This window comes from Phacochoerus africanus, chromosome 11 (assembly GCF_016906955.1).
Source record: "Phacochoerus africanus isolate WHEZ1 chromosome 11, ROS_Pafr_v1, whole genome shotgun sequence".
Lineage (NCBI taxonomy): Eukaryota > Metazoa > Chordata > Mammalia > Artiodactyla > Suidae > Phacochoerus > Phacochoerus africanus.
Genome location: NC_062554.1, coordinates 45877267 through 45902995, shown reverse-complemented (window position 1 = coordinate 45902995; position 25729 = coordinate 45877267). Strand labels below are relative to the sequence as shown.

The window sequence follows — 25729 nt, the reverse complement described above, 5'->3', positions numbered from 1 at the left end:
CCTCCTTTGGGAGAAAATAGGAAATGGTTTTATAGTTTAGGAATAGAAAATAGGGCCACAGAAAAGGATCAGGTAGACAGATGCAAGCTTTCATTCTTCTTCGAAGTTGGTGTTTAGTGGCCCCAGGACTGGTTCTGGTGGTCCTCCTCTCTGGCTTTCATTTATTGGGGGTTTAGTTCTGCTGAAGAACTCAAAGATACTGTTATGTATATTCCTTGAGGAGGAACCAGGACCTTGCCCCAAGGCTGCACTATTGTCTCTAGACTGTTCCTCCCCTGTCTCTGCAATCCCTCCCTTCCCGGATTAGCAACTGTTTGAACCCGTCCTTAGGAACTCAGGGAAGGTTAAGGAGGCTGACATTTACTTCCTAAAAACAAGAAATGGGCATAAAGAGAGACAGGCTTGTGCCCAGGAACCCTACAGGGCCCTGCTCGTTTCAACAGTCTAACCAGAAGTTAAATGTTCATATTGTGCTTATTGAGGACGGCATTAAGTTCTTAGAGAAAATACTGTGTTCTCTTACGTTTTTTTGTTTGTTTGTTTTTTTGTTTTTTTGCTATTTCTTTGGGCCACTCTCCCAGGCGAGGGGTCGAATCGGAGCTGTAGCCACCAGCCTACGCCAGAGCCACAGCAACACGGGATCCGAGCTGCGTCTCGCGTCTGCGACCTACACCACAGCTCACGGCAACGCCGGATCGTTAACCCACTGAGCAAGGCCAGGGACCGAACCCGCAACCTCATGGTTCCCAGTGGGATTCGTTAACCACTGCGCCATGACGGGAACTCCTCTCTTACGTTTTTAGGCTGTGAGCAACTCAAGGAACTGTAATCAGTTGCAGTAAGGACTCACCAAAAAAACGGTTTGCTGAAGAACATCAGACAAGAAAGGGTTGAATGAATCCAGCCTCTAAGAGGCGCTGTGAATCAGCGTGATCCGAAGGCTTAGCTCTAAATGTTCAGGGTTGGATTCGGCTCTGGGGGCGGGAAGACGCAGGCGGAGGCTCCGCCCCACCCAGGGCGCATGCGCAGGCGCCCGCCAGGCCCCCTCCGGCCCCGCCCCATCCTGCTCCGGCTCCCACCTCCATTCAGGTAGGGGGCGGTGTGCCCGGGAGGGGCGTCGCCTGAGGGCAGGGCTGGAGCGGGAGTCTCAGGTGTTGTGGCTCCTTTGTTGGTAGCCTAACTTAAGATCCAACCCCGGGCTGCTCCTGCAGGGTTCAGGGGTGGTGGGGGCAGTCGCTGGGTCCGGGGGCCGCCGAGGCGCTGCCCCGGACCAGCATGTGCCCGCTCTTTTGTGTCTCACCAGTCCTGGGTCTCCGCACCTCTCCAGCCTCTGCGCCTGGGCCCGGGTCGGTTCCTAGCCAGAGTCGGGTGTCCTGGGTAGCTTGAGGACACCGGGCTGGGCAGGTGCCGAGAGCCAACCGCCTCGCTCTCTCCTTTCTCTTCACGCCGCCCGGCCCCACCCGCCAGGCGGAGCCACTCGGCGCCTGAAGCGAAGGGCCTCCGGTGCCTACGTGCAGTCGCCTCCTCCGCTTGAGCCTACGCCTTCTGCTCCAGTTGCTTTCCCAACCGAGCAGAAAAGCCGGGGGCGTGTTGCCGGGGCACTGGGAAGCCGGGAGCTTGGGCACTGCGCCTGAAGTCGCTGCTGCGCCTCCCCGCCCACGGGCGGTCGGGTCACGGTCCCTGAAGCCCCAGCCTGCCAGATTGGAGCCCATACTGACGTCAAGGGTAAAGGGGACCAGAGGCACCTGAGTCACCCAACCAGAAACCCAGCCTCTAGTGGGTGTTTCATTGTGACACTGTGCGGCCTGAGGGGGAAGTACCCTCTCCTTTGATTACCGTTGTGAAGCTATGAATAAACAGTTACACCCTGAGGGGTGCTAAGCTTTGGGATTTACAGGGCTGGAGGTCAGCTCTAGAAGTCTTGAAAGTGGAGTTGTTGCAGGTATGTGTCTGTTGCAGGTATCTGTGTGTGAAAACTAACCCAGCACCTAGTGTAGTGCCTGGCAGCCAGTAAGCCCTCAATAAACCTTCTTTGAATGAATGAATGACTGAGGGAGCAGGGCTAGAGAGGGCAGCTCTCCTCACCCACCCCTGCCTCCCCTGGGCTCAAGCAGACAAAAGTAATTAGGTTAAGGCTTTAATCACAGCTGGTTTCGCAGGCAGACAAGGAAGAGCGGGGAAAGGCAGAAATCCTGGGGACACAATCCTGGCCTGACTCAAGGGCACTGCCTCCGTCTCAGACCTCCCCATAGCTTGGCAGTCAGTAATCTCCTGTTTTCTTGTCTCCCTCAGGACACTGGGTTCCTTAGGAGCCGCCCCAGGCTTAATGATTGTCCAGAAGGTGGCTATAAAGGGAGCCTGGGAGGCTGGGTGGAGGAGGGAGCAGAAAAAGCCTAACTCAGCAGGTCTGGGCACGGAGAGCTGAAAGCAGGAGCTGTGGTCAGAAGCTCGTGTCCCAGCCGGTAGGGCCTGCTCTCTCCCACCATGGCGGCCCGAGGCTACGGCTATTATCGTGCTGTGATCTTCTCAGCCATGTTTGGAGGCTACAGCCTGTACTACTTCAACCGCAAGACCTTCTCCTTTGTTATGCCGTCGTTGGTGGAAGAGATCCATCTGGACAAGGATGACTTGGGTGAGCCCTGGCAGGGTAGGGTGGTGGGCCCAGGGACACAGGACCAGCAGGACAAGTGGGGTGTTGGTGCAGTGTGGTGGGCATGTAGTGGGTGTGCAGGGTGCGGAGTGTCTGCATGGTAGAGGCCAGGGGATGGTGCATATGCCAGAGGAGGCTCTGAGGTCCCCTTATGGGCATGGGTGAGGGACTGTGCATATGGTCTGTGCATGTTTGAGGGCTGCTTATCTGATGTGTGTGTCTGTACCCGTGATCTAGGCGTGTCTCAGAGGCACTGTGTCAGGGGGGTTCTGAGCATGGTTTCTGCATCTGTGTAGAGGAATAAGGTCCCTGACTCCAATTCTAAGCCTTTTGCCCCCTCTTCAGAGGTGGGGCAACTGAACTGCCAGAGGTTGGCATCCAGGGTGAGGGGGATATCGGGCATATGAGAAGCCCAGGGATGAGGGCGGCCCTGTCCTGCTCCCATCCTGCCCCTTGACAGCTGCCGCTGGAACTCTCCAAGAGGCTGAAAAGTCATGGGTCAGCCTGGGGCTAGTGCTCACAGAGAGGCAGTAGCCCAGCCCCATGAATGAATGTCAGGATTCCAACACAGGCTCCTCCTATTCCTCTTGGAATGAACCTGTCTTATCCTGGGAGGCACCTCTACCCACCTGACCCCATGCCTTCCTCCACCCTCCTGTGCCTCTGCCCCAGCCCCTAACCCCCCAGGTGTCCTGCTCCCTGCTCCCCTCCCCTGCAGGGCTCATCACCAGCAGCCAGTCAGCAGCCTATGCCATCAGCAAGTTTGTGAGTGGGGTGCTGTCTGACCAGATGAGTGCTCGCTGGCTCTTCTCCTCTGGGCTGCTTCTAGTTGGCCTGGTCAATGTCATCTTTTCCTGGAGTTCCACAGTACCTGTCTTCGCTGCTCTCTGGTTCCTCAATGGCCTGGCCCAGGGGCTGGGCTGGCCCCCATGTGGCAAGATCTTGCGGAAGGTGAGTGTCTGCTTCCAAGGAGCTGGCTTAGTTTGGTGGGAAGATACCTAAAGAGCTCGTGAGCACACGGCACCTCCACCCCCAACCCAGAGCAGGTTCCTCAGGAGTTCCAGTCTTGTTCCTGTTTTGCTTGTCAAGATATTTTAGGAGCCTGAATGTGGTGGGATCAGGTGGCAGATGAGGGAATGGGCCCTGCCAAGTAGAAGCACCCTCTCCCTCATCTCTGTAATGTGAGCTTTTGGGTTTGCCCCACCTGACCCCCTACCTTCAATATGGACTGTAGGCTGGGTCCCTACTCTACCCCCTCTACTCTGTCCCCACAGTGGTTTGAGCCATCTCAGTTTGGCACTTGGTGGGCCGTCCTATCAACTAGCATGAACCTGGCTGGAGGGCTGGGCCCCATCCTGGCAACCATCCTTGCCCAGAGCTATAGCTGGCGTAGCACGCTGGCCCTGTCTGGGGCCTTGTGTGTGGTTGTCTCCTTCCTCTGTCTCCTGCTCATCCACAATGAACCTGCTGATGTTGGACTCCGCAACCTTGACCCTATCCCCTCCAAGGGCAAGAAGGGTGAGCACCCACTCAACTCCTGGGGAACCTTCATTCATCATTCACCTGGCAGACTTTCATTGAGGACTGGCTGTATGCCTGGCTCTGTGTTAGCCAGCAGATGTTGGGAGAAGGATGATGATGGAGAGTGGGTGGGGAGGAATCAAACACCATCCTGAGAGGCAGTTAAGTAGCAGACAAGTGGCAGAGCCCAAAATGCTATGACTCATGTTGCATCCTAGTCCTTCCCCACAACAGAGCCAGATTTCCCTGTGGGGACAGTATCCTAAGCTTAAGTGGCTTGGGTGCCTTCCTCCATCCCCTCTGGACTTCAGGTTCTTTTTTATTTGTTGAGATTTGGAGTGGAGGGGAGAGGGCAGGGCAGTGGGTGAGGGGGTACCTTTCTCCTGATCCCTGGCTGTGTGGATGGACTCTGACCCTGTGGCTGGTTAATGAGTGGTGGGGGCTCGGTGGGGGCAGGGTGGCAGCAGCGGAGCCTGAGGCCTGGCCTCCTCCCACCCCCAGGCTCCTCAAAGGAGGAGAGTACCTTACAGGAGCTGCTGCTGACCCCCTACCTGTGGGTGCTCTCCACTGGCTACCTTGTGGTATTTGGCGTAAAGACGTGCTGTACTGACTGGGGCCAGTTCTTCCTTATCCAGGAGAAAGGACAGTCAGCCCTCGTGGGTGAGATGAGGGTTGGGACAAGGGCGGGCCTGGGAGCAGGAGCCAGTGCAGGGGATGGAAAATTCAGACCTGGTTCCTTTATCCTTTCTTCTTTCCCTGTGGCCGGTCACCCTTGGGGACCCTGTACCTCTCTGTGTTTAAGCCGGTCTGGGGCAACCCCACAGGATAACACCCTTCCTCCCTTCCTTTCCCTCTTCCCACCATGACTCCCCACTGCAGGTAGCTCCTACATGAGTGCCCTGGAGGTTGGGGGCCTTGTAGGCAGCATCGCAGCTGGCTACTTGTCAGACCGGGCCATGGCAAAGGTGAGTGAGCAAAAGGGACAGGAAGGAGGAGGGTCCCTTTAAAATATTCTCATCATGACTGGCATAGGCACCAGGGAGGTGGGAGCCCTGAGGCGTGGGCACCATGGCATGTGCTGGTTTAGGGTGGGCGAAGTGGGAATGATCCCAGGCTCCTCTTTCTTACGGGTGTGATGAGGCTCTTAGCTGATGTCAAGGAGAGCCAGAATTTCTCTCAGCCTAGCAGCAGAATTCTCGACAGCCCCAAGGAAACTGAGGTTGAGAAAGGACTGGGTGCAGCCTGCCAGCACGTGTCCCTAAGCCCGCCCTGAGTGGAGGAAGGGATGCTGTGGAGTTTGGCTTCAGAACATAATGACAAGGTCCCAGGGCCTCCCAGAGCTGTCCCGGGCCAAGAACTGCGGTGGGACTGCCAAAGACCTGTTAGCAGAGGGCCACTGTGTCAGAGTCCAGGGGTGGAGGTTTCTCTGCTGCTCCTAGGGCCTGACATTGCCAGGACTGTGTCCACAGGCAGGGCTGTCCATCCACGGGAACCCCCGCCATGGCCTACTGCTGCTCATGATGGCTGGCATGACAGCATCCATGTACCTCTTCCGGGTAACTGTGACCAGTGACTCGCCTAAGGTAAACAGGAGGGCCTGGCCCATGGCAGGCACAAGGACGAGAAAGCAAGGGCCACTGACCTCTGTCTCCCCATCCATGGCTTCTCTCTGCCTCTCAGATTCCCCTTTTCACTTCTATTTGTATCTCAGTTCTCCTGCTCTGTACTCTGCTACCGCTCCTTGACTCTGGACCTGTTTCTTCTCCTCTCTGTGCTCCTCTAGGATGCTGCTTTCTGGACTCCAGCTCTGCACCCTCTTGCTGAGCTCACAGGCTTTACGGAGCACGAGGTGCCTTATCTTACCTTTGGTTTTTCTCTGGTGTCTCACTTTGTCCTGTCCCCTCTGCTTTACCTCCAAGCCCATCCAGCTAGCACAAATCCTGAGGAGACAGCATCTGACTGGGAGGGATGGCTCCTGTACCTCCCTCACCAACCTGCACAGGCCCCTCCACTCCTCTCGTTCTGTAGTCAGTTGTATTGGGAAGTGGTGGGGAGGGGGGGGATATGTGTGTGTGTGTTGGGGGGGCACTTATTGTCTCCTTACAATCATTTGCTCCTGGGGCCAAGCAATAGGTAGGCAGTAGGCTTTCTCAGACTTTTTTTTTTTTTTTTTGCTTTTTAGGGCCACTCCCTTGGCATATGGAGGTTTCCAGGCTAGGGGTCTAATTGGAGTTACAGCTGCCAGCCTTACGCCACAGCATCAGATTCGAGCTGTGTCTGCGACCTACACCACAGCTCGTGGCAATGCCGGATCCTTAACCCACTGAGCAAGGCCAGGGATCAAACCCGCACCTCATGGTTCCTTGGGTTCATTTCTGCTGCACCACGAAGGGAACTCCTCTCAGATTCTAAATGCTACTTTGCATTGCTCTTGCAGCTCTGGATCCTGGTGTTGGGAGCTGTGTTTGGTTTCTCCTCTTATGGTCCCATTGCCTTGTTTGGAGTCATAGCCAATGAGAGTGCCCCTCCCAACCTGTGTGGCACCTCCCATGCCATTGTGGGACTCATGGCCAATGGTAAGTGATAGACCCCCACTGATGCCTTGCACATAGGCCAGCTGGGGGCTGGAGCAAGCCCCATGGGCTCTAAGCTCACAATGACTCAGGCTCTTCCCCTCCTCCCTGACAGTGGGTGGCTTTCTGGCTGGGTTGCCCTTCAGCACCATTGCCAAGCATTACAGCTGGAGCACAGCCTTCTGGGTGGCTGAAGTGATCTGTGCAGCCAGTACAGGTGCCTTCTTCCTCCTACGAAACATCCGCACCAAGATGGGCCGAGTGCCAAAGAAGGCTGAGTGAAGACCGTGCAAACTCTGGAGCGTCCTTTCTCACCTGTGTCATGGGGGTTGGGAAAGGGAGGGAGGGGGCTGCTCTGGCAGCACCACCTTTGACTTTCCTTTTCTGCACCTTTTCCCTCACCCAGGTGGTGCTGGAAGTTATCAGTGGCTAATGAGGTCCCAGCTCCCCATCCTATCTCTATTTAAAAAACAAGTTTTGGGAGTTCTCACTGTAGCACAGTGGGTTAGGAATCCAATTGCAGTGGCTTGGGTTGCTGCAGAGGTGTAGGTTCAACCCCTGGCCCAGCATAGCAGGTTAAAGGACCCAGCATTGCTACAGCTGCAGTTCGGATTAGATCCTTGGCCCAGGAACTTCCATATGCCTCAGGTGCAGCCATAAAAATTAAAAAAAAAAAAAAAAAAAAGAGAGAGAGAGAAAAAACCTTTGTTTCTGGACTCCGTTAGTTCCTGCCTTCAAACTGGAAACCCCAGCACTCAGGGAGTCTCCTATACCCTTCTCCCTCTCCTGGGCCCCGTCCTGTCCCCATCACACACCATCCCCACCTGAGGTGACGCTCCTGTAGCAGGACAGCAGTAGCCCAGGACCGCCCTAAGACCTCTCAGCAGGGGGCAGTTGCTACTGCCAATACCTTGGACTCCAGTGGAAGAGGGGAGGCCGTCACTCTTACCGATACCTTGGGTACAGTAGGGGGTAAGGGTGGGAGGGTACAAAGACTTGTTATAGAAAATTAAAACTAGATTTGATACTAAACACTGTCAGTGACTCATTCTTTCAAAAGGGGTAACATGAGCGAGAGCACTTTCTTTGGAAAATACTCCCTAATACCTGCTTTTTCACCCCAAGAGAGACTTCATTCCCTTGGAATAGGAAAGCCAAGGTTAGATAGACTCCTTTAAGCTCCTGTCTCCCCTCCTTCAACCTCACACTGCATAACTCAATGAACATATTGGAGGTGAAAAGCTACTGGGTTTCAGGCATGTTAAATAACATGGTGGAGGGAGGTAACAGAACCTTCAAGGGCAGTGTAGTTACAAAGCCCAAGTTCAGACTCAGTCTGTTGGTAACTAGCTTTGAGATGGAGGCAGAGTTTGTGCCTTGCTAAACCCCCTCTGTAAACAGAATGGGGAGTTCCCGTCGTGGCTCAGTGGTTAACGAATCTGACTAGGAACCATGAGGTTGCGGGTTTGATCCCTGGCCTTGCTCAGTGGGCTAAGAATCTGGTGTTGCCTCGAGCTGTGGTGTAGGTTGCAGACGCGGCTCAGATCCCTCGTTGCTGTGGCTCTGGTGTAGGCTGGCAGCTACAGCTCTGATTAGACCCCTGACCTGGGAACCTCCATATGCCGCGAGAGCAGCCCCAGGAAAAAAAGAAAAGAAACAGAATGAACCCCTGAGGTAAGGGTGAGGATTAAGTGAGATAAAGTAAGCACTTGACAAATGTTCCATGTCATTTCCATTATCATCATCACCACACCCACCACGGAGGAAGTCAATAGCAATTCTGGAACTGGGTCCAAGATCCTGATTCAAAGTCCCATGTTCATTCATTCACTTCATGAACACATTATTTGTTTTGTTTTCTGCTAGAACATAGTACCTCATCTTCCCAGAACTCCCTTCTCATGTGTCTCCCCTCCCACACCTCCCCGGACCCCAAACCATCAATTAGGATAGCAAACACTGAAATTAAAGGAATGTTTATTACAGCATTTCTGGGCCTATCTCCTCCATAAATAATCTGTACAGAGCTGGGAAGTAGGACCATGAAAGATACAGGAGGGAAGAGAGCATGGTATTAAGGCTCAGGGATCAGTACATGTCATCAGGCTCAGCATCCTCCCATTTTCAAGTGCACTAGCAAGGCTGCTGAAATCTCCATCCAACTGGAAACAGCAGAACCTCTGCTGCAGGATCTCTCAGAATCTGGGGTGGGGTGTCCATTGCAGGTTCAGCCTAAGACCCAGGTCCAAAAGTTCCAGCCTTCTCTGCCACCTCCAGGGCTAACTTCAGGTTCTGGTCAAACAGCTCACACCTAGACCAAACCCAGGAGGCACAACAAGGACAAAGTGTGAGGCCTGAGGCTTTCTCCCCTTTGGGCACAGATGTAGAGCCAGCAGAAACTCTGCTTGAAGAAGAACATAAACCCCAAGGAAAGTCTGTGTTTTTTCAAAGTAAGTAAAAGCCTGCTCACTTTTATTTAAAAATAACTCTAGGGAGTTCCCATTGTGGCTCAGCAGGTTAAGAACCCGATATAGCGTCCCTGAGGATGAGAGTTTGATCCCTCTGCCTTGCTCAGTGGGTTAAGGATCTGGCGTTGGCGCAACTGCAGTGTAGGCTGCAGATGCAGCTCGGATCTGGCATTACTGTGGCTGTGGCGTAGCTGACAGCTGCATCTCCGATTCTACCCCTAGCCTGGGAACTTCCATATGCCGAAAGTGCGGACTTAAAAAGACCAAAAAAACCCATAAACCTCCCCCCACCCCCAAAAAAACCCAGTAAGAGTTCCAGTCATGGAGCAGCGGAAAAGAATCCGACTAGGAGCCATGAGGTTGTGGGTTTGATTCCTGGCCTCGTTCAGTGGGTTAAAGATCTGGTGTTGCCATGAGCTGTGGTTGTAGGTTGCAGATGCAGCTTGGATCTGGTGTGGCTGTGGCCGTAGCCTGCAGCTGTAGCTCCAGTCTGACCCCTAGCCTGTGAAGCTCCATGTACTGCGGGTGTGGTCCTACAAAAGCAAAACAAAAACACCCCAAAAACCACCTCTATTACACTTCAAAATTACACTGGGGAAGAGCACACAGGGAAGGAAGGCAAGGAGAATTTGACCAAAATCTGAGGAGTGGGACCACATACCTGATGGGCATTTCCAGGGAATAAAATGGATTCTTCAGGGCAAAGTCTGAGTAAATCTCATAAATCTTTCGGAGAAGAGAGTCTATCCCAGCCTGCCTAGGATCTGCCAGCACCACAAACTTTATCCCTGGAGAGGGACCGGGAATGGTTACTAAAGGGCAAAGAATGCAGCAAATAATGTTGTGCTATGTTTGTAAGCACTGCCATAAGCCCATTTTTATTTTATCTTTATTGCTACATAAAACATGAAAGGCTCATCATATTAACAAACTAAAATAGAAAAAAAAATGTGATCACCTCAATAAACACAGGAAAAGTATTGATAAAACCCAACATCTCTTCCTGGTAAAGACTCAGAGAAATAGAAATAGAGAGGAATTTTCCTGACCCTATAAAGGGCATCTAGGAAACAACTCCTACAGTTAATACTAGAACCTTCAAGGGCAGTGTAGTTACAATGTTGAAAAACTGAATACTATCCTTTTATGACCCCTAATAAAATGGGATCTGCTTTTAACCACTTTTATTCAAAACCCCCCCCCCAAAAAAAACAAAAAACATGAAAGGCAAGACCGAATCTACAGGTGAGACCAGAGAAGTGAAGTGACTTCATCCCATCACTCGGCTGACTGAGCGACCAGGCTGAGTTCTAGCTCTGTCACTTACTTCTGGCCTTGGGGGCCCTCAGCAGAAAGTGCCAGGCAGAAAACAAATTCAGGCAATTTTTGGTAATATGCCTTCAGGGAGTGATGCAATAATGCTCATAATCCAAAGGCCATTTCCATTTGGCATTCCCATTTCATTTTGGAACAACCAGTTCCACTTTCCAAAACATGTGCAACACGAGGTAACATTAAGGTAAGTTTATTTGTGCACAGGATAACCAGGGCTGAGCATGTTCAGTGGCATGGACAAAACCGGCATCAGATTCACAAAACAAACAACTGTGCCAGAAAAGGCCAATCACCCCCTTTGTTTACCAAAGCCAACTTTCGTCAATCCCTTCCCCCAACCTGCCCCACTGTATCCCTCTGGCCTGTCTGGAGGCCCATACCTGTCAGTGTTTGGAAGCAGTGCAGTTTGAATGTGTCTGTCTCCAGCATCTCAATGCCTGAGCTGCCCTGTTCAGGAGACAGCTGGGAGCCGATTGCGAACAGCCTATTTGCAAAGGAGGCAAAGCTGGGAATGCACCTCCTATAAGGAGGAAAGCTTCTCAAACTTTCCCGCTGAGGTGACTCTTATCTGCTGAGGAATTCACACTACAGCCTGAGATCATCGGAAGAAGCAGTGAATTGCCTAGCAGCGGTATCAAAATTTCTTAAAAATTCATTTGAATTCTGCATGTTTTACATTTGTACTTTGCTACAAAACATTTTACAGTGAAAAATTTTGAGGAATTCCCTGGTGGCCGAGCAGTTAAAGATCTGGCATTGTTACTGCTGTGGATCTGGTTGCAGTTATCACCCGAGTTCAATCTCTGGCACAGAAATTTCTGCATGCCGCCAGTGCCACCAGAAAAGAAGAAAAAACTGGGTAAAAGTAAGTCTGGGAATATGTCCCATTGTTTACTCACCCTGTGGCTAACACCAGAGTTGACAGCTAGAAAAGACCTTAAAGATCATTTAGTTCAACTGCCTTTCTTTTTTCTTTTTTTGCTTTTTAGGGCCGCAGCCCAGGCATATGCAAGTTCCCAAGCTACAGGTTGAATCGGAGCCACAGCTGCCGGCCTATGGCCTAGGCCACAGCCACAGGAACGCAGGATCTGAGTCACATCTGCCGCCTACACCACAGCTCAACGCCAGATCCTTAACCCTCTAGAGGCCAGGGATCGAGCCTGCAATCTCATGGTTACTAGTCGGATACGTTCCCGTTGCACCACAACAGGAACTCCCTCAACTGCCTTGCTTGAAAGATGAGGAAACAAAGACTCAGAAAGGAGAAGCTGACTTATGCAAAATCATACACCACTACCAGTATTACTTAAAGCCTAGATATATTGGATCAGTTCTTTTCATTAACACAAGAACTGACGATTTAGAAGTAGGGACGTAAGGAAAGGTAAGCACCACCGCTCAGCAGTCTCTGAGCGCAGAACCACAATAATTCAGCCAGTCTATGAGCCGAGTGCAGACGGATGGAAGCTAGCAAGGGCTGGGGGTGACTTACGAGTGGAACATGGAGGCCAGCATGAGCTTCTCATTTGAGGTGAGGCGAGGCCGACCGAATCGAATGGACACCGGGTAGTTAGCAGGGTTGCCCAGGTACTCCAGCACCTCTTTCCCATCGGCCGTATATTTACCATTCACGTCCACACCATTGATAGCCAGCACTGCGTGGCCCACTGCAGAGGCGAGGCTAAGTGTCAACAACGCCTCAGCCTGAAGATCCCTCCGGGGGGAACAAGGGACCTGGCCCCAACTCTTCGCCCCCTCCACTTCCAACACAGAGACACCAGCCCACGCCTGCAGCACCGGGCCCCGCCCCCCGGGCCCGAGCCTAACCCACCCCGGATGCCGTCGCGCTGGCCGAAGGCAACCAATACACGCTCGTCGTGCAGCTTGAGGAGCAGATCAAGAGGGTAGCTAAACGTTTTCTCAGCCTCGGCCCGTGGCGCGTAGCTGTCCAACTGGTAAATCAGGCCGCCAGCTTTGTTCACCACATACACACTGAAAATCGCCATTGCTGCCGCAGCGACAGCGGAACTGGGATTCGGCCTCCTCCTCCCAGCCCCGCCCCGGAACCGCAGCACGCGACACGCCCCTGGCCTCTGTTCCCCCTCCCGGTTGCGGCGTGCAGCTCGCTGCAGCGCTTGCGCACTGGGACAACGCTTGGGTGTCAGTAACGGCGGAGTTAGTTGCTGGGATCTAGGAAATTGTTTTCCATCCCTTTTTCCTGGCCTTTAGTGCCCGGAAGTAGCAACGCGTCACTGCCTCACGCGTAGCGGCAAAGCCTAACGAGAGCGCGCGGCTGTGGAGCGGGCACCTATATCTCTCAGGCTACTTCCGGGCCTGAGTGTCAGCTGCTCCCCAGGACTTCCTCCGCGTGGCTCCGCCCTTTGCCCCGGAAGCGCTCGCTGCGGACAGGGGTTTCTGGGCTTCTTTGGAAGCCGTGCTTCCTTTCTGTCCGACATCTTAGTGAGGAGGCACTACTGGTAGCTGCTCTCCCGGCTTCGCTATGGTGAGCCCAAGGAGAAGCCGTGTGGTTCTGGGAGCGGAAGGTGTCGGCGCACGGTTCACGCGGCATCGGAGGAGGGCTCCAAGAATTGCTTGCCGCGTCTCAAGGCGGGAGGGCTGTTAACCTTCCCCCATGTGCTCCGGCTGTGGGGTCTGGGCGGGGTGGAGAGCACAGGAGTAGGAGTAGCATGAGGCTGCCTTAAGAACTGGTTTTGTTCCCGCTTTTCTTCTACAGCCGCCCAAGGACGACAAGAAGAAGAAAGATGCCGGAAAGTCGGCCAAGAAAGACAAAGACCCAGTGAACAAATCTGGGGGCAAGGCCAAAAAGAAGGTAGGATGTGTCCCTCCTTGAACACTGAGGGAGACGGGGAGCGCCCATCTCCTCTTGGTGTACTAATAAGTGACATGTGGCAAGTGGCTTGTGAGGTCGTGGAACAAGTGTGTATGGAGATTTTTATTCCTATATCTAGCATCTAATGTTATTTTAATCAGTCCCTTGGGGCTCAGCTGGTAGCGGAAAGTTTCCAAGATAACGGTCCCCACCCACCTCCAAAACATAATGTACCTTTGGTGTGCTTAACGGTAACCAGGTCTTTTTTATTTTGAATCCTGATTTTCTAACTATTTGAATATTAACTTGCAGAGTTTCTGCAAGTGCTGCGGTAGATTTCTGCAGGCCAAGGAATAAAAAGCCATCCTCTCAGTATAGCCCTACAACTGTGTCAGATTTCTCTGACACAGGTTGTTCGGGAGGAGGGAAAGACCGATTGACTGGTTTTTTGAGGAGCACTGACTTTTTCATTTCTTTTTTTTTTGTGAGCAGAAGTGGTCCAAAGGCAAAGTTCGGGACAAGCTCAATAACCTAGTCTTGTTTGACAAAGCGACATATGACAAACTCTGTAAAGAAGTTCCCAACTATAAGCTTATAACTCCAGCTGTTGTCTCTGAGAGACTGAAGATTCGTGGTTCTCTGGCCAGGGCAGCCCTTCAGGAACTCCTGAGCAAAGGTGAGAGTGTTGTGTTGTATTGGTGTGTATGCTCTTGCACCTTAAATTGGCTTGACCTGTTCTTTTAAATGCAAGAGGTGTAGGCAGACCGTTGATTGTGTAAAGCAGGGTTCTTAGCCATTTTTGTGCCTTAGACCCCTGTGGCAGTTTGGTGAAGCTTTGGGATCATTTCTGTTTTCAGGTGAGTAAAACACACAGGATTACAGAGGAAGCAGTTATATTGAAAGAAGGCTATTAAAATATTTTAAAACTTTTATGGTAAAAATGTTTAAATTGAGTGGTGAGTCTAATTACTGTAATTTTATATTACTGTAATTTTATATTAGTATAAATGAGTACATAAATATTTTAAGCTGGAATTCCTCTTGTAGCTTATTGGGTTAAGAACCCTACTAGTATCCATGAGGATGCAGGTCGATCCCTGGCTTCACTCAGTGGGTTGAAGGATCGGGTGTTACCGCAAGTCGAGAAGGTGGAAGATGTGGCTCCGATTTGTATTGCTGTTATTGTGGTACAGGTTGGCAGCTGCAGCTCCAGTTTGACCCCTAGTCCAGGAACTTACATATGCCACAGGTGCAACCCTTTAAAAAAAAATTAAGCTATCTATAGTGTCCAATATGGATAAGTGCTGTGAAGGTGGCTGTCTCAGGAGCAAGTAATGGGCCTCTGATCTTACCTTTTTTTTTGGTCTTTTTGGCATTTCTTGGGCTGCTCCCGCGGCATATGGAGGTTCCCAGGATAGGGGTCGAATCGGAGCTGTAGCCACCAGCCTATGCCAGAGCCACAGCAACGCAGGATCCGAGCCGCGTCTGCCACCTACACCACAGCTCACAGCAACGCCGGATCCTTAACCCACTGAGCAAGGGCAGGGACCGAACCTGCAACCTCATGGTTCCTAGTCGGATTCGTTAACCACTGCGCCACGACGGGAACTCCTGATCTTATTTTTTATTTTTATTCCTTGGCCTCATTTTATTTTTTTGTCTTTTTGCCTTTTCTAGGGCCACTTCCTGCGGCATATGGAGGTTCCCAGGCTAGGTGGTCAAATCAGCTGTAGCCACCGGCCTATGCTACAGCCATGCGGGATCTGAGCCACGTCTGCAGCCTACATGACAGCTCATGGCAACACTGGGTCCTTAATCCACTGAGTGAGGTCAGGGATCGAACCCGAAACCTCATGGTTCCTAGTCAGATTCGTTAACCACTGCGCCACGACGGGAACTCCCCTGGGCCTCATTTTAAAAGCCTGACTCGCATTAGATTATCACCAAGAAAGGTAGGTGTGCCTACTAAGGCTTAAATTTAGTATTTCTCTTTGGGGAACATATTTAAAGCTGCTAAGTACTTCATAGTACTGCTGTGTGAAAAATGTATCCTTTCTTCCTAGGACTTATTAAACTGGTTTCAAAGCACAGAGCTCAAGTAATTTACACCCGAAATACCAAGGGTGGAGATGCCCCAGCTGCTGGAGAAGATGCATAAACAGGTGAGCAAACACCCAGGGGCTCTTGGTATAGGAAGTATTCACAAAGCTCTATAGTTCTGATTCTTTAATTTTTTTTTTTTTACAGGTCCCACCAACTGTACACTGTACATTTTGAAAAATAAAACTTTAATTAAAAAATGGGTGTGTCTGTTTCCTAAGGGCAATTACAAAGGACAGTAGTAGGTATGAGATTGTTGACTTGGCTTTGAGCCTTATTGTGGCTCAAATGTATCAGAAAATCATCCGCTTGTTTTCTTTATGTCATTGCTGTTTGTTTCTTGCTGCGGCTTCTGTTTTGAATTGATGCCTGAAAGGAAATGAAAGGTTAGCAAAGTGAGACCTCCAAAGGGGTGCAGAGGTTGGGGTCCTGACACTTGGGACCATACCTGGATTGCCAGCGGCGTCCATTATTCCAGACCCGGCCGAAAGAGGGCAGCCAGCCAGCACCGGTACTGGAACTGTGATCAAAGTTAGCCCCAACTCTGTCTGGTGGGAGTTTCTTCAACTTCTGTTTTTCCTCTGCAATAAGTAAACAGTTTTGAGTAGGAAGACTTTAAGCCACCACCATTCCTGCATTAGTTAACTTACTTTCTTTAAGAAACTCTTCATAGGAGGGTCCTATTTGTTGGCTTCCAGAGCTATATTCCTCATCTTGGACCATCCAGGGAGGTGTGGCACCTGGAAGAGGGAGACCCATAAAGTGAAAGTGAAGACACTCAATTTTTTTTCCTTTTAATCTTTAATCTACTCTGAAACAGCTATAAGGTCTTACCTAATTGGGAGTTGTAAATGTTCAAAAGCAAAATGCAAGAATTCTGGACTACGAGAAGTTGAGGGACTTAGGCTAGTTTAAAGCAATGTGTGCTGATGATTATATTGGGGCATAACTGACACAACATACCACACAGATTTAAAGCGTATAGAATTTTTTTTTCCCCCCATGGTTTTGTTTTTGGTTTTTTTTGTTTGTCTTTTTGCCTTTTCTAGGGCCACTCCCACAGCATATGGAGGTTCCCAGGCTAGGGGTCGAATTGGACCTGCATCCGCTGGCCTACACCAGAGCCACAGCAACTCGGGATCCGAGCCGTGTCTGCAACCTATACCACAGCTCACGGCAACGCCGGATTGTTAACCCACTGAGCAAGGCCAGGGATTGAACCTGCAACTTCATGGTTCCTAGTCAGATTCGTTAACCACTGCGCCACGACGGGAACTCCGTATAGAACTTTTTGAGTGAAGTATCACTACAATCAAGATAGTGAACACTTCTGTGTATTTTTGTGCTTCTTTAAAAGTTTCTTCCAGCACTTCCTTTATACCCCTTTCCCAGTCAACCACTGATGTTCTTTCTGTCCCTAGAGTTTTCATTTTCTATAATTTTAGGCCTTTAGCATAGTTATTTGAGAGTTGTGTGTCGCATGTATCAGTAGTTCTTTTTCTTTGCATTATTTGTTGAGGCACATTGGATTTTTTCAGTTTTGGCTTAATACAAAAGCTGTTATGACAATTTGTGTACAAGCCTTTGTGCAAACATGTTTTCTCTTGGAATAGCTGGGTCATAATGGTGGTTGTATGTTTAAACTTAAGAAATTGCTGAACTGTCTTCCAAAGTGGTTGTGCCATTTTACATTCTCACCAGCAGTGTATGAGGTTTCCTATATATATACATGGTCAGTCTTTATTTCTCGCCAATCTGATGAGCATTTTTTTTTTTTTAATGTATAGCTGTTACTTTGGGCCAAGGCACTGACTGAGTTCCTCAGATACATCTGAAGTATGTCTTGGGTACCCTCCTACCAGTGGAAGACCTAGAACCCCAGAGTTTGTCTGAAAGATCCCAAGTTCACTGAGTAGAGTGTTTTATCTTAACTTTTATGATTAAAAAAATAAAATAAAAATGCTTCTTACAGTTTGAGAAAAACATTGCCCTGGGCTTACCTGAGTGGATGTTACCAACTCCTGGTGTATCCTGTATTTGGAAATGAGAAATCTTAGATAAGAAAGCCAAGAAGTGATAGAATACTCATAGCCTAGAGATAGCACAAATTTTACAGGAGGTGGATGGAACCTCTGCTACAGTGCTGACTGCAGTGGCTTGATGTTGAGTCTTAAAAGCATGGTAAATCATTGAAGTCCTGTTCTCAGATGTCTCAAGGTCTTAATAGTGGAGACAAACAGGTTGCCTGCTACATGCTAGGTAAACAAACCCCCCCTTTTTTTGGCCACACCCATGGGATGTGGAAGTTTCTGGGTCAGGGGTGGAACCTGCACCACAACCGCAACCCAGTGACAGTGCCAGGTCGTTGACCTGTGTCTAAAGGGAACTCTAAAACCCTTTCCTCACAGAGCATACATGTTGGGGAAAAGATTTAAGTATTAAAAATTACATAAATTACACTGGGCTTAATTAGCATCAATTTATAACATACCCTGTTCAGATAAGTGGCTTTGAGAAAATGACATGAACTAAGTGCTGAAAGAAGTGTTAGGTGATGAGGGAAGGAAAGCATATTTAAGGTAATGGCAATTGTGAGTGCTGGGGTTTAGTTTGATGTGCCTGTGGATTATCTATAAATGTCCTTGAGCCAGAACTTGGGTTCTGCAAAGGAGGAGATTTAGGAGTTGGCATTTAGATATGGCAGTGGAGGCAACGTGTAGAAAATACCCCCATGGAGGGTGAAGAAAGGTCTAGGAACATGATGCTATAGGACAGCACAACTAGAGGGAAAAGCCTACAGCAAAGACAGGAAGGAATAGGTAGACAACATAGAAACATCAGAAGAGGTGGATGTCCTGCGAACTGAGGGGGCACTGGGTCTTTCCTGGCTTTCTTATCCATTGTACCTGGTGGCCAATGAATGTCAGAGGTTGTCCTGTCTCCATCCAGTCAAGCTCAGGGGCTGGTGGCAGATTCAAGTATGAGGGCTGCTGTGAGGCCGAGGCTACTTGGCTGAAAAGACAAACAGAAGCCAAGCTGGCAGATGAGGTCCCTGAGCCACTAGGGTAGTACTGATGAGATTTGTTACCATTTCCCAAATAAAAAAGTTACAGAAAATGCTAAGAGAATCAGAACTCTCAACAAGGTTTCCAAACAACCTTACCTGTTTGTTCCTTTCCACCTTCCAGGTGCTGAAGAGCCCTCTTCTGGGTCTGGCACTGCCTGAGGCTGAGTTTGATTCAGGAAAAATAAATGTGTCTAGGATGCTTAAGAGTTTGCCTAGGCCATGTCCCCACCCTCCAGAAGTAAACAAATTGGCACATTGCCCATCTTGCAAACTTTTCCTTCCCTCCCTCCCAGCCCTGCCCATATCTTGTTCACTGACAAGGCCTGCCCCCTGGTGGGCAGGGAAGGGAATTCAAGCCGAGCAGAAGAGTCCATGAATTCTCTTAAGAGCTGGTGGGCGAAATGCTGGACCTGGGAGAACCAGGAATCAGTGGATTTGGATACTGCTCTGGCTCCTCCGAGGGAAACCAACCTCTAAGACAGAACGAACCACCTCCTGCCGGCTGTGCTCTGCCTCACGGATCTGAGCTGCCATCTGTGGGAGAGAATCTGCTTAGATAAGTGCAGGGTGGTGGTGGTGGGGGCTGGGTGCTTCAGAGGCCTTTCCTTTAACTTACCTCTTTGATCACCTCATCCTCTTTTTCCTCATAGGAATCCAAACCTTTTACCATGGATTTCTTGAATCTAAAAAAGAAAAATAGCAAGTCAGCCCAGAACCCCTGTGCCTGCTAGTTGTGAAAAGATGCTCAGTAGACCATGTTCTTCCTAAATTTTGAATAATTTCAAATTCCCAGAAATAAAAGAGTACAGGGAACACCTGTATGCCTCTCCTCCAGATTTACTGTTAACATTTAGCCATACTGGCTCCTCTTATACTCACATTTCCTTTTGTTTTTGGTTGTACCCATAGCATATGGAAGTTCCCAGGCCAGGGCTCAAATCCAAGCTGCTGCAATGCCAGATCCTTAACCCATTGTGCCACAGCAGGAACTCCTACTCATACTTCCTTTTCAAAACAAAATGAGTTTTAGAACATCATGGGATTTAACTCAGCATGGGAGTTCTCTTGTGGCACAGTGGGTTAAGAGTTTGGTATTGTCACTGCAGCAGCTTGGGTTGCCGTTGTGGCTCAAGTTCAGTTCCTGGCCCAGCAACTTCCACATGCCATGGGAGTTCCAGGAGTTCCATCATGACACAGTGGAAACGAATCTGACAGGAACCATGAGGTTGCAGGTTCGATCCCTGGCCTCACTCATTGGGTTAAGGATCCAGTGTTGCCACAAGCGGTGTTGTAGGCCAGCAGCTGCAGCTCTGATTTGACTCCTGACGCAGGAACTTTCATGTGTTTCAGGTGCAGCCGTAAAAAGAAAAATAAAAAAAAAATTACGTTTGCCTTATTTTTTGTCTTTTAAAGACTGCACCAGCAGCATATGAAGTTCCCAGGCTAGAGGTCAAATTGTAGCTGCAGCTGCTGGCCTACACCACAGCTACAGCAGTGGAGGATCTGAGCCACATCTGTGACCTACACTGGAGCTCACAACAACACTGGATCCTTAACCCAAGGGGCAAGGCCAGGGATCAAACCTGTGTCCTCATGGATACTAAGAGGGCTTGTTACTGCTGTGCCACAATGGGAACTCCTTGCCTTATTTTATTTTAAAATTTTTTTAATTTATTTTTTTGGTCTTTTTGCTATTTCTTGGGCCGCTCCTGTGGCATATGGAGGTTCCCAGGCTAGGGGTCTAATCGGAGCTGTAGCCGCCGGCCTACACCAGAGCCACAGCAAGGCAAGATCTGAGCCACGTCTGCAACCTACACCACAGCTCACGGCAACGTCGGATTGTTAACCCACTGAGCAAGGGCAGGGATCGAACCCGCAACCTCATGGTTCCTAGTCAGATTCGTTAACCACTGTGCCACGACGGGAACTCCTATTTTTAAAAAAAATTTTTAAATTACTCAAATGAATTTATTATAGTTGTTCAATGATCATCACAATCCAATTTTAGAGGATTTCCATCCCACAACCCCAGTGCATCCCCCCACCTGCCTTATTTTAATAGTGTAGAACATTTATGGAGGGGAATGGCTCTGGCACTGTGCCCTGGCAGCCTTGGATGTATCCATATAGGCAGGGCCTTGAACCACAGCTTATCAGAATCTTGGCTGAAGGTTTGCATGATCCTCCAGGAAACACAAGCTGCCTGAAAGGAGCTGCTAGGAGGCCATCTCCCACTCGCCTCCCTGTCTCATGGGAGGCCCTCACTAAACACTTTCTCATCAACTTGCAGTTCTGATGGGGTATGGGGCTTTCTGCTCTCAGAGCTGCAGATGTAAAGCATGTGGCTGCAGTCTAGACTTGGCTTCCCAGCAATGGTATCACACAGCTCCCACTGCAGTCTCTCAGTTGTACGTGTATCAGTGCGGTCCTTTTCGGTGTGTGGTATGACCTGGGAAGCTGGCACTTTGGGCTTATTCTTTTCACTGCCTATGTAAGTAATAGACTGCCTAAATCTAAATGTGGCTTACTGTATCTTTACTGGTCCAATCAGTCAGGCTTGGCTGGGCCTTATCTTGTGTGAGTGAAGTTTGTAAGGTTCAAAAATCAAACTATATTTAAATAAGAAGTTCATGGAGTTCCCTGGTGGTACAGCAGGTTAAGGATCGGGCATTGTCACTGCTGTGGTGTGGGTTGGATCCCTAGCCTGGAAACTTGCATGTCCAGGGAATCGACCTTGGTGCGGTGCTCCACCTCCCCAAAAAGTTCAGAGTCCATACTCATCCTCATAATTCTAAATAAGTCTTTTCTGCTCAACTATCCTTTATTCATCCACTGAAAACCATAAGAAGGGGGGGGTCAGGGTGTGAGGAGTGAGTGCTTTTTGGCCTTGGTTTCCTGCTCTGAATCCCTAGGCAAGCTAGTTGGATTTAGGCATTTCTTATTCCCTCATTATTATCCACAGTGAATAGAAAGGAGTAATAAACGCCATGTGTTTCCTTAACTTTGGCTTTGGGATCCCCTTGGGTTCCACACTTCCTAATCTCAATATGATCCCAATAAAAGTGATGTGAGCTTCCTGAGGCAGGCAGGGCTCACCCTCTGTGCTGACCCCCTTCCTGCATTCCAGTTGCTCAGGGTCCTCCAGAGGCCACTTAAAATAGAAGTTGGTGAGCACTGTGTGAGCACAAGTTGCTTGCACACTATAAAAAGCCTCTTCTGGGAGTTCCCGCTGTGGTGCATTGGGATTGGTGACACCTCTGGAGTGCTGGGACACAGGTTTGATCCCCAGCCCTGCAAGGTGGGCTAAGGATCCAGCATTGCCACAGCTGCAGCGTGGGTCACAACTGCAGACTGGATCTGATCCCTGGCCTGGGAACTCCATATGCCACGGAACAGCCAAAAAGAGGGAAAAAATAAAAAAGCCTCTTCTAGCTTGGTGGACCGGGAGCGGGGGGGGGGGGGGGGGGGGGGGGGGGTTGCATGGAGGCTGAAGAGCTCATGTCTGGACGGATCCCATGTCTTGGGCCTCAAGCCAGATCCTGCCATGACCTGGGAAAGGTAAGACAGGCCAGATGGGCCACTGAGCCCAATCAGGAACCAAGTGGAGCCCCCTGGAGCTAAAATCACGATGTTCCACTTCATGAGGCACCTGAGGACCCCACGTTCTGATGGACCCCTTTGCCATTCACCATCAGCACGTGAACGATAAGTTGTCAGATGGCTTTGGATACAGCCCCTTTCCTCAGCATCACTGGTGGCAACATGCCACTTTAGGATGCTGGGAAGGTGGGGTGGCTTCATGGACGTGATTGGGAACATGGAGCACATGACAGCTGGAGGCAACTGCCAGACCTTGTCATCCTCCACTATCATCTACTTCAACATGGCGATGGTGCCTCCAAGGTCTACCAGGAGACATCAGAGGCGCTGAGCCCCAGGTGGGATCCTGGAGATGGGGGACTGCACAGGACTCGGACAGTGGACTGGAGCAGATGTCCATGGGACGTCACTTCCGAGACCAGGCTCACATCCTCCAGTGCTCCCTGAAACCACCGCACAGGAGACCAGGAGAAGCAGCAGGATTACATCCTGGACGAGAGTGAGGCCACATTTAACAATGAATGGCAGAGGGAGACATACCGATTCTGGCAGCAGTGCCCTCTGGAATTTCACCGGCACAAGGCTTCAAGGGGTGTGGGACGAAGGGCTGAAGGGCCTCCCTGCCCAGCTATACAGGGCCCTGAGAACTCCCCTCCCCATAATCCCACCGCCATGCTGACTAGTGAGGGGCCTGGCCCCTCAGCTTCTCTTGTACAGGGTGAGAAATCATCCCCTAAAATAACTTTCCTTGTTAACTCCCACTCCCAATTTAATACTAAATTAACAGGCAAGCTGGCTCCTACCTCTCTTTCCCCCTTGCGGGGGTGGGGTGGGGTGGGGGGTGTCTCAAGGAGAACTTCTCATTGCCCCTTTACCTAGTTTTTCCTTCTTTAATCTCCTTACCATGATTCCACTTCTCCTGTGTAACTGCTAACTTGATTTTTCTGTTTGCTGCTTCCATCTCTGACTCTCATCTTCCCTGAAGGGGAAGGGGGTAAGCTCTGTGTTTAGGGGCCTCCTCCAACCCTCAACAACCCTAGATCTTTGCCTATTTCCTTCTCAGATCCCCTACTGCCTAGCCAAGGGTTACCAACTGTTTCTCCTTTCCCAACCCCTGCACATTACAAAGATCTTCCCCACACCCTTTTCTGACTTTATTTTTTGATCTATGAGGTTGCAACAAACTAGGTGTTTTTAGAATAAAGGAGAATGGAAAAAAGGAAGAAAATAGCCTCTTCTGTTCCTAAAGGACCTTAGTAGTCTCTCTGTCACACATTAAGTAATTGCTTACTGCCAACTTTCATTACACGCTGTTCTCTATTGGCTCAATACACTAAATCCCATGCCCTAACTAGATTATAAACCTTTCAAGGACTCTGTCATAGTTTTTTTGTGTCCAAAATAGTGCCTACGAAGACAACGGATACTAGTGAGGTCCTTACCATATCTTCTAATGAATAGACGAAGCTCCAGTACCTGACACAGACCCAGAAAATCCACACTCTGCCACTTAATCATTCATAACCAGGGACTTACCGTGCATAATCCTGGGGGGAGATCAGAAACTTCTCTTTCATCTGGAACTCAGCCTTGTTCTCCCACCAGAATTTGTTGGTTGCTTTCTTGTGCTCTGGGCTGAGGTTGGAGAGATAAGTAATCTCGATGAGAGATTAAAGAATATTACTCAGATATCTAGGCATTAAATAAATAATGCAAATTGACGTCTGGGTTTCTGCCTCTGGGCAAGGCTGAGAGATGTGTGCTGTTAGTAGTCTCTTCCAGTATCTCCAGTCTCCTCCCAATAAAAATGGAAGAATCTGAGAGGAAGTGATGGGCAGCAACCTTGTCTGAGGCAGCTGCTCAGCTGGCTTTCGAGCTAGACCTCCAACACCACTGGGACCATGGCAGCCATAAACTTGCTACTCCTGATGCCTATAAGAGGATTCAATTATCTACCCTGATCAAATCACAAAAGCGTTCTTCCTCTCACCCACCCCAAACCCTCACTTCCACAAGTGTGCTCGATTTTTGTATGCGGCTCCTGACACGGCGCTCACCTGGCCAGATGCTCCAGGAGCCCCCCGTGCAGCACGGTCAGGTTTCCGTGGCTCAGGTGTTTCCGCACCTCACAACCGCAGCACAGGCACCAGCAGCTGCGCTCGTGCTCGGGCACGTAACGCTCCACCTGAGCGGCGCGGATCGCCTTGCGGGCAGCCTCTACCTGTGGCAGAAAGGGGGAGAGGCTAAGTAGGACCCCGGCGGGACTTTCAGATCCCAAGCCCTCCGGCCCTCCCTGCTCGCTCGCATCCCCGCCCCAGGGCTTCCATGGTCCCCTCCGGCCTCCTGTCCGCACCTGCGGCAAGAGCCGCTCCAAAGCCACCTTCAGCTGCCGCTGGTGCTTGCGGCTGTAGACGTGCCCGCGACCGCAGAAGAAAGTCTGGCGGCAAAGAGGGCAGCGCTGCGCCGGCGCCATCGGCGCGGGACTCGGGATCCGCGATGCGGAGCTGCTCCTTTGCCGTCCGGTGACCTCTGACCTCTAGGGGGCGGGGCGAACCCATCTGCCCCCAGTGGAGGGCAGGCGCCACTGCAAGCCCTTCTGCGGCTGCGCGGGTTTTCGCCTGGCTGCCTCACTGCGCGCAAACCCAGCTAGTCGTCTACGTCACCTAGTGCTGTGTGTCCGGATGAAGTGGTCGATTTCGCTTGTGCAGATGCGGGGAAAGAGCGCGCAGGTTGGGACACAGACAAGGACCAATACAGACAATGTAACAATCATAACTAGTGTTTAACAGGGTGCTCAGTGTGTATCCAAAGCTTATGTTAACTACCTCACGTAGGAGGACCCTTCGTGGCTCAGCGGGTAATGAACCTGACTAGGATCCATGAGGACGCGGGTTCCATCCCTGGCCTTGTTCAACGGGTTAAGGATTCGGTTGGCGTGAGGTGTGGTGTAGGTGGCAGACACGGCTCGGATCCTGTAGGCTAACAGCTACAGCTCTGATTGGACCCCCTAGCCTGGGAACTTCCATATGCTAAAGCAAAAAAATTGCAAACCCCCCCAAAAAAACTACCTCATGTAATCCTCAGAATAACCCAATGGGGTGACTATCCTTACTGGCATTCTGCAAGCAGAAAACTGAGGCGTGAAGGAGGAAGTAATTCTATGGAAGGTTGCACAGGTGTAAAGTGGCAGAGACAGTACCAGCTGGCTGTTGGGAACACAAACTGAAGGCCTAATCTGAGACCTAATCACACTCATACCACCATGGGGTGTTCTGAGCATTGCTCCTGTAAAGATGTAATGGCAAAGCCAAAAAGGTTGCAGAATCATTGCTAAGAGAAGACATTTTTAATCTGTAAACATGCTCGGAGTTTCCTTGTAGCACAGCAAGTTAAGGTCCTTGTCTGTGTCCCAACCGGTGCGCTCTTTCCCCGCTACTGTGGTGCAGCTTCAATCCTTGACCTGGGAAATTCCGCCTGCCCAGGGTGCAGTAAAAGGAACCCAAAAAACAAAAAACTGTAAACCTGCTAATCTAGAGGAATTTTACTAATTCTTCATAAGCCACTTCTCCCAGAGTCAACTGCCTT

General features: G+C 50.3%; 4 protein-coding genes and 1 pseudogene across 12 annotated transcripts; 3 read left to right on the top strand and 2 right to left on the bottom strand.

The window, feature by feature from the left end:
* Window positions 1-1021: 1021 nt before the first annotated feature.
* Window positions 1022-7776, top strand: SLC37A4 (solute carrier family 37 member 4). 7 transcript variants are annotated; one of them, XM_047752669.1, is made up of 11 exons: window positions 1022-1089; window positions 1468-1942; window positions 2293-2632; window positions 3369-3601; window positions 3925-4168; window positions 4673-4831; window positions 5051-5136; window positions 5641-5754; window positions 5955-6020; window positions 6609-6747; window positions 6860-7776. In XM_047752669.1, the coding sequence occupies exons 3-11, from the start codon at window positions 2485-2487 to the stop codon at window positions 7024-7026; spliced, it is 1356 nt and encodes a 451-aa protein (XP_047608625.1). In that variant the 5' UTR covers window positions 1022-1089; window positions 1468-1942; window positions 2293-2484; the 3' UTR covers window positions 7027-7776. The 7 variants fall into 7 exon arrangements, with proteins under 7 accessions (XP_047608625.1, XP_047608626.1, XP_047608628.1 ...); XM_047752668.1 differs by having other exon boundaries at window positions 1053-1089; window positions 1304-1942; XM_047752670.1 differs by lacking the exon at window positions 1468-1942 and having other exon boundaries at window positions 1031-1089.
* A 928-nt stretch (window positions 7777-8704) lies between these two features.
* Window positions 8705-12865, bottom strand: TRAPPC4 (trafficking protein particle complex subunit 4). 2 transcript variants are annotated; one of them, XM_047751983.1, is made up of 5 exons: window positions 12379-12865; window positions 12040-12214; window positions 10928-11031; window positions 9874-10000; window positions 8705-9055 (listed from the first exon to the last, which is right to left on the bottom strand). In XM_047751983.1, the coding sequence occupies exons 1-5, from the start codon at window positions 12551-12553 to the stop codon at window positions 8977-8979; spliced, it is 660 nt and encodes a 219-aa protein (XP_047607939.1). In that variant the 5' UTR covers window positions 12554-12865; the 3' UTR covers window positions 8705-8976. The 2 variants fall into 2 exon arrangements, with proteins under 2 accessions (XP_047607939.1, XP_047607940.1); XM_047751984.1 differs by lacking the exon at window positions 10928-11031 and having other exon boundaries at window positions 12379-12515.
* A 73-nt stretch (window positions 12866-12938) lies between these two features.
* On the top strand, window positions 12939-15798 carry RPS25 (ribosomal protein S25). The gene is made up of 5 exons (XM_047751985.1): window positions 12939-13050; window positions 13282-13377; window positions 13870-14053; window positions 15441-15539; window positions 15625-15798. The coding sequence occupies exons 1-4, from the start codon at window positions 13048-13050 to the stop codon at window positions 15533-15535; spliced, it is 378 nt and encodes a 125-aa protein (XP_047607941.1). The 5' UTR covers window positions 12939-13047; the 3' UTR covers window positions 15536-15539; window positions 15625-15798.
* Window positions 15645-24678, bottom strand: CENATAC (centrosomal AT-AC splicing factor). 2 transcript variants are annotated; one of them, XM_047751982.1, is made up of 11 exons: window positions 24498-24678; window positions 24202-24365; window positions 23681-23779; window positions 19161-19227; window positions 19016-19078; window positions 18641-18705; window positions 18384-18489; window positions 17478-17508; window positions 16128-16217; window positions 15926-16058; window positions 15645-15846 (listed from the first exon to the last, which is right to left on the bottom strand). In XM_047751982.1, the coding sequence occupies exons 1-11, from the start codon at window positions 24615-24617 to the stop codon at window positions 15801-15803; spliced, it is 984 nt and encodes a 327-aa protein (XP_047607938.1). In that variant the 5' UTR covers window positions 24618-24678; the 3' UTR covers window positions 15645-15800. The 2 variants fall into 2 exon arrangements, with proteins under 2 accessions (XP_047607938.1, XP_047607937.1); XM_047751981.1 differs by having other exon boundaries at window positions 15645-16058.
* LOC125111276 (myeloid leukemia factor 2-like) lies at window positions 22036-23223 on the top strand (annotated as a pseudogene).
* Window positions 24679-25729: the final 1051 nt, after the last annotated feature.